The sequence below is a fragment of the Syngnathus leptorhynchus genome, chromosome 1 (genome assembly GCF_054491065.1).
Source record: "Syngnathus leptorhynchus isolate UIUO chromosome 1, UIUO_Slep, whole genome shotgun sequence".
In the NCBI taxonomy this organism is placed as follows: domain Eukaryota; kingdom Metazoa; phylum Chordata; class Actinopteri; order Syngnathiformes; family Syngnathidae; genus Syngnathus; species Syngnathus leptorhynchus.
The window spans coordinates 4,512,445-4,524,952 of record NC_141195.1 but is presented as its reverse complement, the minus strand read 5'-3'; the positions used below and the strand labels follow the sequence as shown (position 1 = coordinate 4,524,952).

Sequence of the window (12,508 nt, the reverse complement as noted above, 5' to 3'; positions counted from 1 at the left end):
AATTGGTCTACCACTTTAAACGTACACCAGTGTTATTCAGTATCCAGCATCGTAGCCACTAGCGATTCAGACTTGTGTCCTGAGCTTATATGCAGCAGTAATGTCTATCATCGTCAGTGAATACGTTTCTGTAAAGGCACAAATTCCACAATGTATTTAGGAAATTGGTTGAATAATTTTATACTTGAAGCCGGTGTCTCGTGGACGTGGAAGGAGACACGCACAAGTGTGATGGCAAAGTTTGCACTTCTTGCTGCACTCTATGGATATAGAGTTGCCTGTTGCCTTTGAAAACACTAAAACTCATGGTAATTCAACAATGCGAGACCAGGAAACAGAGGTAATCGAGTGCCTCAAAAGACTTCCGAGTCACATCCAACATGTTAATGCGCCTTCAAAGTCACCATCTTGAAATTCATTTAAGTGCACAGAAGAGGTGAGACACAGTCTAGACTTGTTTAGTGTTTCATTATAGCCCCAATTCACACACACAATTTAGAGTTTTTAATTAACCAAGAGCATGTCTTTGAGATGTATAAGGAAGCCAGAGTATCCCCCCCAAAAAAAACTCAAGCAAGCAACATGTGGCTGTCCAGCTTTCAAAGACATCTCCAAAAGTCCATACTCTGTATTTAGACCCATTGCTAAAATATCTCCTCTCTTTAAATAACTGTCATGACAGCCATGACCCACTCCACAAACCCAACAGACCTTCCTCACAAGCTAAGCCGGTTGAACACAATTTACTTGCTTACTCCCTAAGCAAAACAAAAGAAATGTCATTTTGTAGGAAAGACATGCGACAGTGCACAAAGGTCTGCCGAGGAGAAATGCTGTGGTAGAGAGACACAGGGGATGAGAGGGGGAGACTGGTGATCGAGATAAAAAAACAAACGTGAGCCTGGATGACAGCTACTAAATAAAGTACGGTGGAATTGACAGTTTACACAATTTCAAAAAGAGGACAAAATCTAGAGTGGTATTATAGCCGTGGATATTTAATAACGATCTGAATAGAGTTGCAACATGCTGACTTCAACTACTAATTTCTTTTGTCTCAAATGGTCACACTCACATGCACATACAGTATAAGACATTATGGGTCAAAAACGGACTCGTGGACGACCCCAGGATGTGCGCCCAATCTCATATTTGTGATCTCGCAGCACTAATGCAGTCATGAGTGGTCTGTTACATTTGGCTGATGAAGCGAATGTGTATACAGTGGAACATCTGCTGAAGATTAGGCCAGGGAGGGTTAGGGTAGTTACAAAACTCAAACAGACTGACAGACTTCTTTCTGCAAGCTTTTCTCCACTCAACTTTTAGGCACAAATAATGAATTTCCTTTATAAAAACAAGACATACAAGACATTCTTTAATTCTACAGGTCAAATTTCAATTGAAACACACATGACTGGGTTTTATTGTCCTAATGATGTCTTAAAAAAAACAAAAAAAAAACAAAAACCCTGCAGTCTATCCTCCCAAGGGCAGAAAAAAAAAAAACATTTCTGTCTGTAAAAAGCCTTTCAAGGAGGTGATCATCAAGCTCACATACAGCCTTGAACACATCACAGCAGCCCATTGCAATTAAGACTACACAGACTATTAATCGAAATTATTTAATTTAATTCAATTCTCAATTTATTCCATTAATGGAGAACGCAGGCTTTGCTTCAGCTGCCCAAACTCCCCCACTTCACGTGATCCTCTGCCCCTCGCCCTCACTTTTTTTTTTTTGTCATTGCCCCTTACATCCTGTTAATTTATGCTGCCGCTTGCGCTGAAGTTAACTGAATCACATATGTGGTGAATCATCGGCGTTTGCTGCTGACCTGATCATTATCACAAGCACTGATCATCATTTACAACCTGAATTTGAATATTTGTCCCAGAAATGTTACTCATTTATTCCAAATAGCCTGTTCTCTTCATTTCATCACATTTTCCAGCAAACACTGCTTGCTTGGAGTGTGTGTTTATTTTATTTTATTCATTTTATTTTCTTATTTTTTGTCCAGTTAGATTCCAAACATTAGAGGGCCGGAACATCGAGGGACGTTTGCTGTCAACATGACAGTTGTACATCAATATTTCCAAACTCAACATTGTTGATTCTCTTTGCACTTGTACCTTCTCCTTTCTCCTTCAACCCATCTTGACATACTTCCTCATCTTTTTCTCTTTCTTTCTACAACAAAACTACACCCACCCATCTCTCCACCCCACGTCGCTTCTATTCTCAGGGGCATCCCTGACCCCATTCATTCATCTCTCCTCATGACACTAGATCGCCTATTACTCCACATGCTTCTCTCTCTCTCTCTCTCTCTCTCTCTCTCTCTCTCTCTCTCTCTCTCTCTCTCTCTCTCTCTCTCTCTCTCTCTCTCTCTCTCTCTCTCTCTCGTCTATTCCCCCCACTACCATTCATACCACTTTCACCCCCCCCCCCGACGAGCACCACATCCCTTCCTCCTGCTCGTTTTGTACTCCCTTTCACTTGCTCACCTCCCCCTTTGTCTTGCTCCAACCTATTGCCTGAGGGGAGTGTTTGACAAGCAAAAGGGGGAGTTGTAAAAAAAATTCAAAAAAAGAGGGGGGTTGGATTTATTATTATATATATATATATATATATATATATATATATATATATATATATATATATATATATATATATATATATATATATATATATATATATATATATATATATATATATATAAACTCAGCACATCATATTTACATCAACGTAGAACGCGTACTATTTATAGAAGATACCTTAACGAGCATTAAAAAAGTTAGGGAGCGTATAAAAAAAGAACAATCTGTATATATATATATATATATATATATATATATATAAAGTATTCTGAGTTTTACATTATATTTCATGAAATATGCAATGCCATTAATTACTTTTCTTAAAATATAAAGTGTTGGATCAAAGGGATCTCTACTTTAAATCAATATTGAGACATCCATCAATTTCATATATCATTGGTCCGGCTCAGATAGACTCAAAGAGCTGGAACCCATCACACTTCGGATGAAAAATGATGCACCCAGGACCGAGTCCATTACGGTTGTATGTAGCGACAGACTACCAGTACCACGCTGCCAGTGAGTTTTTGTGCCGTCCCATGAAAACATGTCGCCCTCTCGTGGTCAACCTGGTACATTGCAGAATTACCTCAACTCCCAGTTAAACCATCAGACAAGACAGCAGCAATTCTTTCACCTGTAAAAAAAAACCCAAAACGTGGCATTTGTTTTGAAACGTGGTTGTCATTCCTCTTTTAATAATATGACCATAGCCTTGGAGGCAAACAGGTTACAGTGAATGAATCAGCATATTTGGGTCATTTCCCTCCCTGCCTCCACCCCTACTGTCACGTAAACAAGAAAAGGTCATTAAAAAAAATTTACTGAACAAGCAACAACAATCAACATTGAGTTTCATGCAGTGAAGTGACATTTGTTGCAGTGTAGTTTTGAAAACAAGCGATGGCACATTTGAGCCAAGGTAAAATGGCAACACAATCACTTGGGAAACTGACAGAACAATAATAAATCATGACAGTCCCCTCCCAACATTTATAAATAATCAATTTGAAAAAGAAAAATCTTCAAATACAATATGTTCATGCTATTTCGTGCATTATCTTAATAGCCTGACAGGAGCAATAGAAATTATAAGACAGCGTTTAAGGATCATACAGTATGTTGAATAGCTATTCCGTACACGCCTTTTTTTTAATAGTTGTAATACATTATATTTACATGCCATTCATAAATACAGGATAGATAAATCACATGGATTTGGGAATACGACTCATTAAAAGCAGATTTTGTCGTGGCAATGTTCTACAATATATGTACTTGGCACAAGGAGAAAGGACAGAAAATTAGCATCATATTATAAAGATAAGCTGTGTTGAGACACACAACTAACTGGTATCCGAATTCAGGAGCCAGTCTAAACTAACTTTCATTTGATCATTGAAATGGGCAGGGTTGCAATATTGTCTCTTGGTGGAATACGAGGCTACAGGTGAGTAACAGGAGTAGCGGAGTGATGTGCAAGACATGGAGGCTATAGTTGCCGAATAGGGGGAAGGTTGAGAGTTTCCAGAGCGCTGTGGTAGAGCTCCCGCAAGGCTCTCAAAAGATGCAGACGGCAGAACATCTGGTTGAAGAGATGAGGCAACGGCTCCTGGGAGGAAAGACATCAAAGGGAGGAGTCAAACATTACGTTAGAGAAATACAGATTGCACATACGGTCCAGTGAAACCAACAACGACCAAGGACCCTCAGGTTGTTCACGTTTTTCTGTGCAACATCAATTAAGCTAGCTGAGAAACGTGCAAAGAAAGCAGGCTTCTAAACTCTTCAAGATGATGCGGAGACAAGAAAAGTTGTGTTGTTTTTAATTTCTCAATATAATTTTATAGTGGTTCACACATTTTTAAACTTGGGTGCTTGTTCTAATTGTTACAAAAAATGCAAGTATCGTTCAAAAGTGTTTTATGATGCAGCTTGAGCCACTAATGGATTCTTTGGGGAAATGGGATTGTAAATATGAACAAACGAAGGAGTGATGTGTTTTCATCTGCAAAGGTTTCACTGTACAAGTTATTATTCGCTGAACTCATTTCCCTTAATGAACTACAAACACAGCCTCACCCCCAGGACGTGGACTCTGTTGTAGTACGAGCTGAAGTCTTTACTGAGAGACACCAGGAACCTGCAAATCTGTGTGTTGGGGGGGGGGGGGTATATATTAATAGAGCAGTAATATGACCCAACATTCTATGCAAAATGAAGTCACACATGACGTATCCACTGACCTGCTCGATTTTGAGATTGACTCTAACCCCTCCCCTTTCGCAGTCCAACACTTGTCCTGATTGGTCCAGCAGCTCGGAGAAGGGAATGAGGTAATTGAAGAGGAGCAGCCACTCACCCTGCAAAACCAAACACAGATGCAGCATTCTTTTCATAGGGTGAAAGGAAGAGTAGTGAGGGCATTAAACTTCAGTAAATAAAATTTTGATGAAGACGTACCTCTTCTTTGAGGGCAGAGAAGTCCAGTTCCGAGACGTCTGGGATTTCTGGGTACAAACCTGAGAACAGGAAAGAACCAAATGCATTTAGAAGAGCAAGTATTTTGAGTTAAGAGTTTAACAAATGGGATAAATAGTATTATGGAAAATATACTTTTCAAACACTCTTGTATCTTTTGCTGGTGTTTTCTAATGAGACATACAGTGCATTTAAAGTATACTGTTCAGCTTTAAAGTGTTAATTTGGATTCTCCTGTCACTTGACGTAATGTTACATACTCTCTCTGACGTTTGTGAATTGTTAAGTTGATTCAAAGTCCGGACTCTGACCTTTTTCCACCCCTCGGTCATAGCTGTCGAACAGTGTGTGCAGTCTGGCGCAGTTGTACATCACAAACACGCCGCCTCTTGGGCCTTTGGTGGACACGCCGCCTTCTCTCTGGACATCCAAAGTGACCTGCACAGACAGGCCTGTACTGTGATTTTTGAAGTAAATTTGTAAACTTGAGTCACTATGTACACCATATGACTCACTACAACGCAGTGGAGCCATGATATTGCACGTAACTACTCAAGTAATGATAACATGCAAATACTTTATTTTATTGGGGGGAGTGTGACAGTGAGCCCTGCCTTGATTAGCAAATATCTGCGAAATACTGACACCTCCATGTACAATGTGTAACAATGAGGAGCAAAATCAAAATGTTGCCTTTTCGAGCCTTGATGTGGTTGATTTTGTAGCAATGATTTTGTAGCAATGAGCATTACGTAGTTGAATTAATTATACGGTTTATATTACTTGGCAGCAACCGGCAGAGGATACTAGCATTTAAACTATGCACTGAGCTATCGGTCTAGCGATCCTATCTGTCTACACTCTATCTACTATGAATGCATCTACTGCAACTATTGCGGAGATTTTTAAACAGTAGCGATACTAAGACAGTATGCCAAATAATCACCACCCAATAACAGTTAATGATGTTACTTGGTGAGCCAAGATTTTCTTCATTTGATGATTGATTGTGGAGAGCATATAAAAGAAAAAAAAAACTCATATTTTTTTTCTGAATACCAACTAAAATGATTACAAATTAAAATAACTATCAGTAGCTGCATGTCGTGTTTTCCAGTAGACTTACCGGACTGGTGTGGACTGTCGAGAGAAGCTCAAATCTGATTGTAGCAGAGCTCATAACCCTGATGATGTCATCCCATGTCTGACCTACACGTGGTAAAAGAAAATTTATTTAATTTACTCCAAGTAATGATAACGATGAAAATTAGTAGTCATATACAGGCATACCCACACACACCTTCTACTTGATCTCCATATTTCATCTCTGATGCCTCCTTCATTTGACCTCTTCTAAGCCTGTTGAAAGAACAAAAGAAACAAAATACAAACCTTAATGTAGAAAAGTAGTTGAATGATGAGCAAGTAACCTGCAGAAGAAATTGATGTGCATGTTACTGCAGAAAGTTGAAAAAATAAGGACAGAATGTGTGACGAGAAGGAGAAAGAGGAGAAGAAACACTGTTTGAAGATGATACTGTATCTTACTGCAGGTACTGTGCAGAAGAGATCTGAGAAGAAGGAGTCTTGACGGGCCCACACACCAGATGTCTCTGCAAACGCCCAAGAAGACCAGGTAAAAATAGTAACATAAGCCAGTGCGCATGTGTGTGTGTGTGTGTGTGTAGTTACCTGTCTGTGTGTAGCCCCACTTGCTCTCCACAGCATCGCTATCTGCTGCTGGCGGAACTCATCTTGGCAGGAAGTCACATGCAAGGCTGTTGCCATGGTAACCTGTGAAACGTTACATTGTTAAATCTCCCATTCATTGCTCTGCTGTGGGCCATTACATTTAATAAGTGGTGCATCTCTGCAATCACGTGTGTGGTGTCTTACGGCGTCAGCTGTGGCAAGGTCCAGTTGTGCCAGATGGGAAATGCTTTCTCTGTGGACTGAACACACATGCACCAATAATCTGTTAGCAGCAAATACGGACAAAAGGACACATTGCTTCATTAACTCATCAGTCTGAGGTTTGGACAGTGAGACCCTTTTGTTCCATCTGAATCAGCACCTCTGTGGGATTTGGGATTATTGTACACTTCCATTGCATGTTCTTCCTGTCCTTAAGTGAGATTTCTCTGGGTCCTCCTGTTTATTCCAACATTCCAAAAACATGTTTTTTTTGTGTGTGTGTGTGTGTGGGGGGGGGGGGGGGGGGTTGTATATAACAACGACAATAAAGTTGCACCTAATCACACATTTACAATGCCTCAGTGGGTGGTTACTTGTTTAAGTTACCTGTGCAGGTTCCCAGGCTAGGATCATACCCTTGCAGCCCCTCTTCCTGGAACACTCGTTTTAAGTTGATCCTAACTGCTCCTTCGTTCTCACTCTTGTCCGCCTTCTTCCTGCCTGGCCCTCCGCTCATCCTCCTGTCTCTCTCAATCTCCCTCTCTCTGTATGTCGAGTTTTCCAATGCTTCCTGGATATTCCCCTCCCGCTCCTCATTTGTCCAGTAGGCTGGGAATGTTGGCCAGTCGATGCCCAGATTGCGGAGGAATTTGACGATGCTGCTGTCTTCGGGCAGCAGGGGGCACAGAGACACTGTAAATCTGAGGCAGGCGGCAATTGTCAGCTTGTGTAAAATGTCATAGATACCATATCTATAGTAACATTACTACAATGTCAGGTTAGTCAATGTCACTTTGTCTAGCAATGGCATTCTTTATTTTATGATCATGTTTATTATTGTGTTAAATCACGTTTAGGACTGAAAGAAAAAAAAAATCCAGTGGACAATATTCTCCATAGAAAAGCTGTCTACAACAAAAACACCTATTGTGAAATATACAATTCAATTAAAAGGGGCTGATGTGACAAATTGTACAAAGCAACTCACCCTTGCCCTTTCAACAGGGCCCCCATATGGTCAGCCAACAGAATCGTCCTGAGGTGTCCCAGAGTGAGGCTATCAGGAGTCGGGGGTTCGGGTTTTGGATGCAGAGCCGGACAGTTGAGAACCACGCAGCCCTGCCTCTGAGCAGAGGGCGTCAGGTACTCGGTAGCCCCGCTGTCCAGGACAGCTCTGAAGGCGGCGGCTCGGTCCACTCTCACCCGCAGACCTTCATCCATCACCTCCCCGCCTGCCATGGGCAGAACGCCATGGCCTTGGACAGACAGGATCCTGGACATCACTGCCGGAGGAACCTGAGTGGGGGGAAAAAAAAATAAAAAATCAACTCTTGTATGGTAGTTCATGTAAAACAACCATGAATGTTTCCAAAATTGGTTTGGGTGAGTTGTTGACCTCTTGGAAACTTTTGACTTTACATGTCATCCGAGTGTGGAGGTAACACACCTGCCTCACAGTGGAAGTCTGAGGCGGACGGCAAGCGTCAACTTGTGTCAAATATCATACCTTTGCATTTAATCTAAGAAAACTAATAGTTTTCAAACATTATTTTGGTAACAATGACATTACATGCAATACATTTAAATTTGAATCCTCACTAAAGTACAGTGTTCCTTCCTCTTCAAATTACATCAATGTTTCAGTGTCTCAGAATAAAGCTTTTTAGAGATAAAACATCTACCATGTTTTTCATGAAGACCTTGGCGTACTACATGTTTATATTTAATGATAACTTTATATTTTTGGAGGTGGTACTGGTGTAAAACGTTTGAGAATCACATTGGATAATGGGTGGATGAATGGTCTACTCTACTCTGTATGTCCCTTGCAAGTGAGGTGGTGACCAGATTCCGGATACCCTGCTTCAGTACAAAATATATTGATTGATAGTTTGATTTTTGCACACAGATACATGTACACATAGTTGCAGTTGTGCAACTCTCTGACCCACATTGTGGTCTGCAGCTCATGGTTCATGATAACTGCCTCGAGCATAATGTCTGGTCAAGCTTGATGGCCCTTCCCTAAAATATGACTTTGTGTTTGTGCCTTTATAAATACTTACTTTATTGTTCTAATTAGAAACGTACTGAAACTCCAAGTCTCATTCATGTTGACAGAATAACGAGGATGCCGGGGCATCTGTTCTAATTTTGGAAACCTAACTACTCCGCACTTAGTCTTATGTACGGATATTGTAAATATGTGACTTCAAAATGTATTTGGTATATGACTCCCGGGGGCGAGGGTATTTTACTCACAAAATATTCATAGAAATCGGAAAACATATTTCTATGAACAATATAAAATGAACAAGATTATGCTCTACAGCAGTAGTCTTAACCTGGGTTCGGTGGATCTTCAGAGATCCAAACATACCTGTATGTCGTGTAAATTTGTGATGACGCAGAAGTCACAATGATTTGCTGTTATGTAATTTGTTGTGAGTTCATGCATTGTGTTGGTTTTGTTCTTTGAACAAGGCAATGTTCATGCACGGCTCATTTTATGCACCTGTAAAATAAATCTGTCTTGAATTTGGGAAAAAAAATATTTTTATTTTTACTACAGAGGGGTTCGGTAAATGCGCATATGAAACTGGTGGGGTTCGGTACCTGCAACAAGGTTAAGAACCACTGCTCTACAATTTATACGAGTATGATGTGTTTGGATGAATTCTCATCCGTTTCATTCATTCAGTCCATTCGTTAAAACTGTGGACGCGGTTAGGTAATAGTGCTAAACGGGACGGGAAGGTCCGTATATCGAGCCAGTAGCCAACCTGTCCGTCCGCATAGAGTGTGTTGAGCATGGTACTCGGCGACAAAAAGTCTCGAGTTCGGAGGTTCCTGGCGTTGCTCTCCTTAAACCACAGCTTCTCCTTCTCCGGGTCCGGGAACATCCTCTCGCTGTCCCTTCGACCAGAGTCGCGGGCGTTCACAAGCTTGGCCCGCAGTGCGGAGCTCAGCGCTCGGACCGTGGGAGCGATACGGAGGGGCGAAGACGACTTCTCGATGTTCTCCATTGCTGCTATCATAACAACACAAACGGGTGCAGCTAAAAGCACATCCGCGACATGCTAATAAAGACGCGGTCGTGGTGAATGGCAATCAGGATTCATTCAAGCGTGGAGGCGGCCGACATAACCCGGGAACTATCGAGTACTCGTCAATGTCAGATATTGGCTAAAGTGGTAAGGCGCATTTCCCCCCCTTCCCCATTTCCGACCGGAACTAAAAGCTCCGACTCGTCTTCCCCATCGGGCGTGTTTTTGCGTTAGACCGACCGAGGCAAAGCGTAACAACTAGAAAGTGTGCAATTTCGGTTCAAATTACGCAAATGTGTGAGAATTTAATTCAATGAATTTTAAACATAAATAATGTAATACTGTACATCATTTACTGAATTTGAATGAATAGTATTTGATATAATAGAAGCTGGAGTGGAAACATACCCGGTGCAAGGATCGAACCAGTACCTCCACAAGTATAGTTAGGGTTTCGAACTACGGGAAGTTTTTAAAATTTGGGTTTGAAACTAGGGTTAGTAGGGTTTCAAACTAGGTAAAATTTGAAATTGACCAAATTTGGAAAAGTGTATGCTCAACAGTGATGCTAGATGGACAAGTATTCATGCTATTTCCACCAACATAGTCTAATCTTACAAAGCTTATCCCAGTTGAATTCGGGCAGTAGGCAGGGTACACCCTGAACTGGTCACCAGCCAATTGCAGGCCACACATAGATGAACAACCATTCACACAAGAAAATTTATTCTCAATTCCGGGTGCTCAATTGGCCTATCATGCCTGTTGTTGGAATGTGGCAGGAGAAATGAGTACCCGAGAGTACCCATGCAGGCATGGAAGAACATGCAAACTCCACACGAGAAGTCCAGAGCTGGAATCAAACCCCACATCTTTGAACTGTGAGGCAGAGGTTTATTGAATGAACCTGAGGTTCTGAACTTAACCTTTTGTGCACATCAGAATATTTTGAAAGTATTTTTTATGTTTTTTTTTGTGTTGTAAACAACTTACAAAACAGCGGTACAATCCACTTGAAATATTTGTGACAGGTTAATAATACACTTAAGCCATTCGATTTTGACAAGAAAACAGTTATAGAAATCCTACTTCTAGGAACCAGTGTTCCATTTTGCTGCCAACAGCAATAATAATATAGATAATAATAATACAGAAATATATCATGGAGATAATAATGTAGTATTTATTTATGATCATTTCTTGTAGACAGTCTTATAAACATCTGGTAGAAATATAATGTGGTAAATGTAATCTGAGAGATAGTATGGTTGCATTAAAATTCCGCATAGGCAGCTGATGAAGATTTATATTCGGTGTCATTCTTTACTGACACAGGATTCCCGGTTGCGTTCTGTTGACTAAGCAAGCCGGGAGAAAATGTGTCATTGAAGAACATCACCAACGAGTCTTCCAAACATGTTTACGGTACAACAATCCTGAACCAAAACAAAAAAATGTCAGTTTGGTGTTTGTACTTCTATAAATCATCAAATTCAATTAGAAATCACAAACTATGGGATGTGGGCAGCTCAGGTGTTGAGATGTCTTATGCGTGGTGGGATGGAAACGGAGCCCCTAACCAGCTGGAGGTCCGAATCACAGCTGCATTATGGGTTCCGTTACAATCCCACGCGCCATAATAAAAGGTGGGCATCTTGTCCTGACAACACTCCTGAAAAGGAGAAGAGAACTACATATTTTACATATGTAACACAAAATCCATACACTATTTTTGTAATTGTAGTGTATTCACAACAGACGTAATTTTTTTTAGGCCCAATGGGATTTTGTTACCATGACAAGAACTGCAATGGAGCTCTGGTGTGACCAGGTGAACAGTTTCTTGTACAGTCTACAGTGTGAAGACAGTCAATCGCTTTAACTAAAGACATTTTCATTCAAGGAGGCAGCACTTCATCTTCATGCCACTAGATTACACTCAGTCAATCACTGTCTGGATCCACGCATGTAGCAACACCACAACTCAATAGCCCTCATCTGCCCCATGAGAATAAATTACCCTTAATTTGCCAGTTTTAATATGATCGGATAAAATTAATCTGTGACGATATTGTAGCTCTGCTAAGCTTTTAGCTTTGACATGATAGTGATTGAGTGAATCTTCAACCAGCTGAGCTTCAAGTCATTATTAATGAGCAAAGGAACACTGTGCAGAAGAAGAACTATATAAATGAATTGAGAAAATCTTGTTCACAAATGCATGTTCAGAAATAGGCAACTCACAAAAGATTTTCCTGGTTGTTCAATTTTACCCAAAAGAAAAGGAGGCACCAAAATTCCTCAAATGTTGACAACGTCACTGACTGGGAATTGAACACACACGGTGGAGTTAACAGCGACACCGTTAATTACTTCAAGAACATTATGTAATAGTAAATGCTATCGAGTTTGTAGAACTGTGCTAGATTAGCAAAAACGCAAAGAAGTGGTGTACAACTAAA

At 40.6% G+C, this 12,508-nt stretch overlaps 1 protein-coding gene across 1 annotated transcript; it reads right to left on the bottom strand.

The window, feature by feature from the left end:
- Window positions 1-3,268: 3,268 nt before the first annotated feature.
- Window positions 3,269-10,719, bottom strand: dalrd3 (DALR anticodon binding domain containing 3). Its single transcript, XM_085922611.1, has 13 exons — window positions 9,783-10,719; window positions 7,988-8,295; window positions 7,387-7,700; window positions 6,982-7,037; window positions 6,778-6,879; window positions 6,634-6,698; window positions 6,386-6,444; window positions 6,212-6,294; window positions 5,397-5,523; window positions 5,068-5,126; window positions 4,851-4,967; window positions 4,687-4,755; window positions 3,269-4,216 (listed from the first exon to the last, which is right to left on the bottom strand). Exons 1-13 carry the CDS (start codon window positions 10,035-10,037, stop codon window positions 4,097-4,099), a joined length of 1,734 nt encoding a protein of 577 aa, XP_085778737.1. The 5' UTR covers window positions 10,038-10,719; the 3' UTR covers window positions 3,269-4,096.
- Between the last annotated feature and the right edge of the window lie 1,789 nt (window positions 10,720-12,508).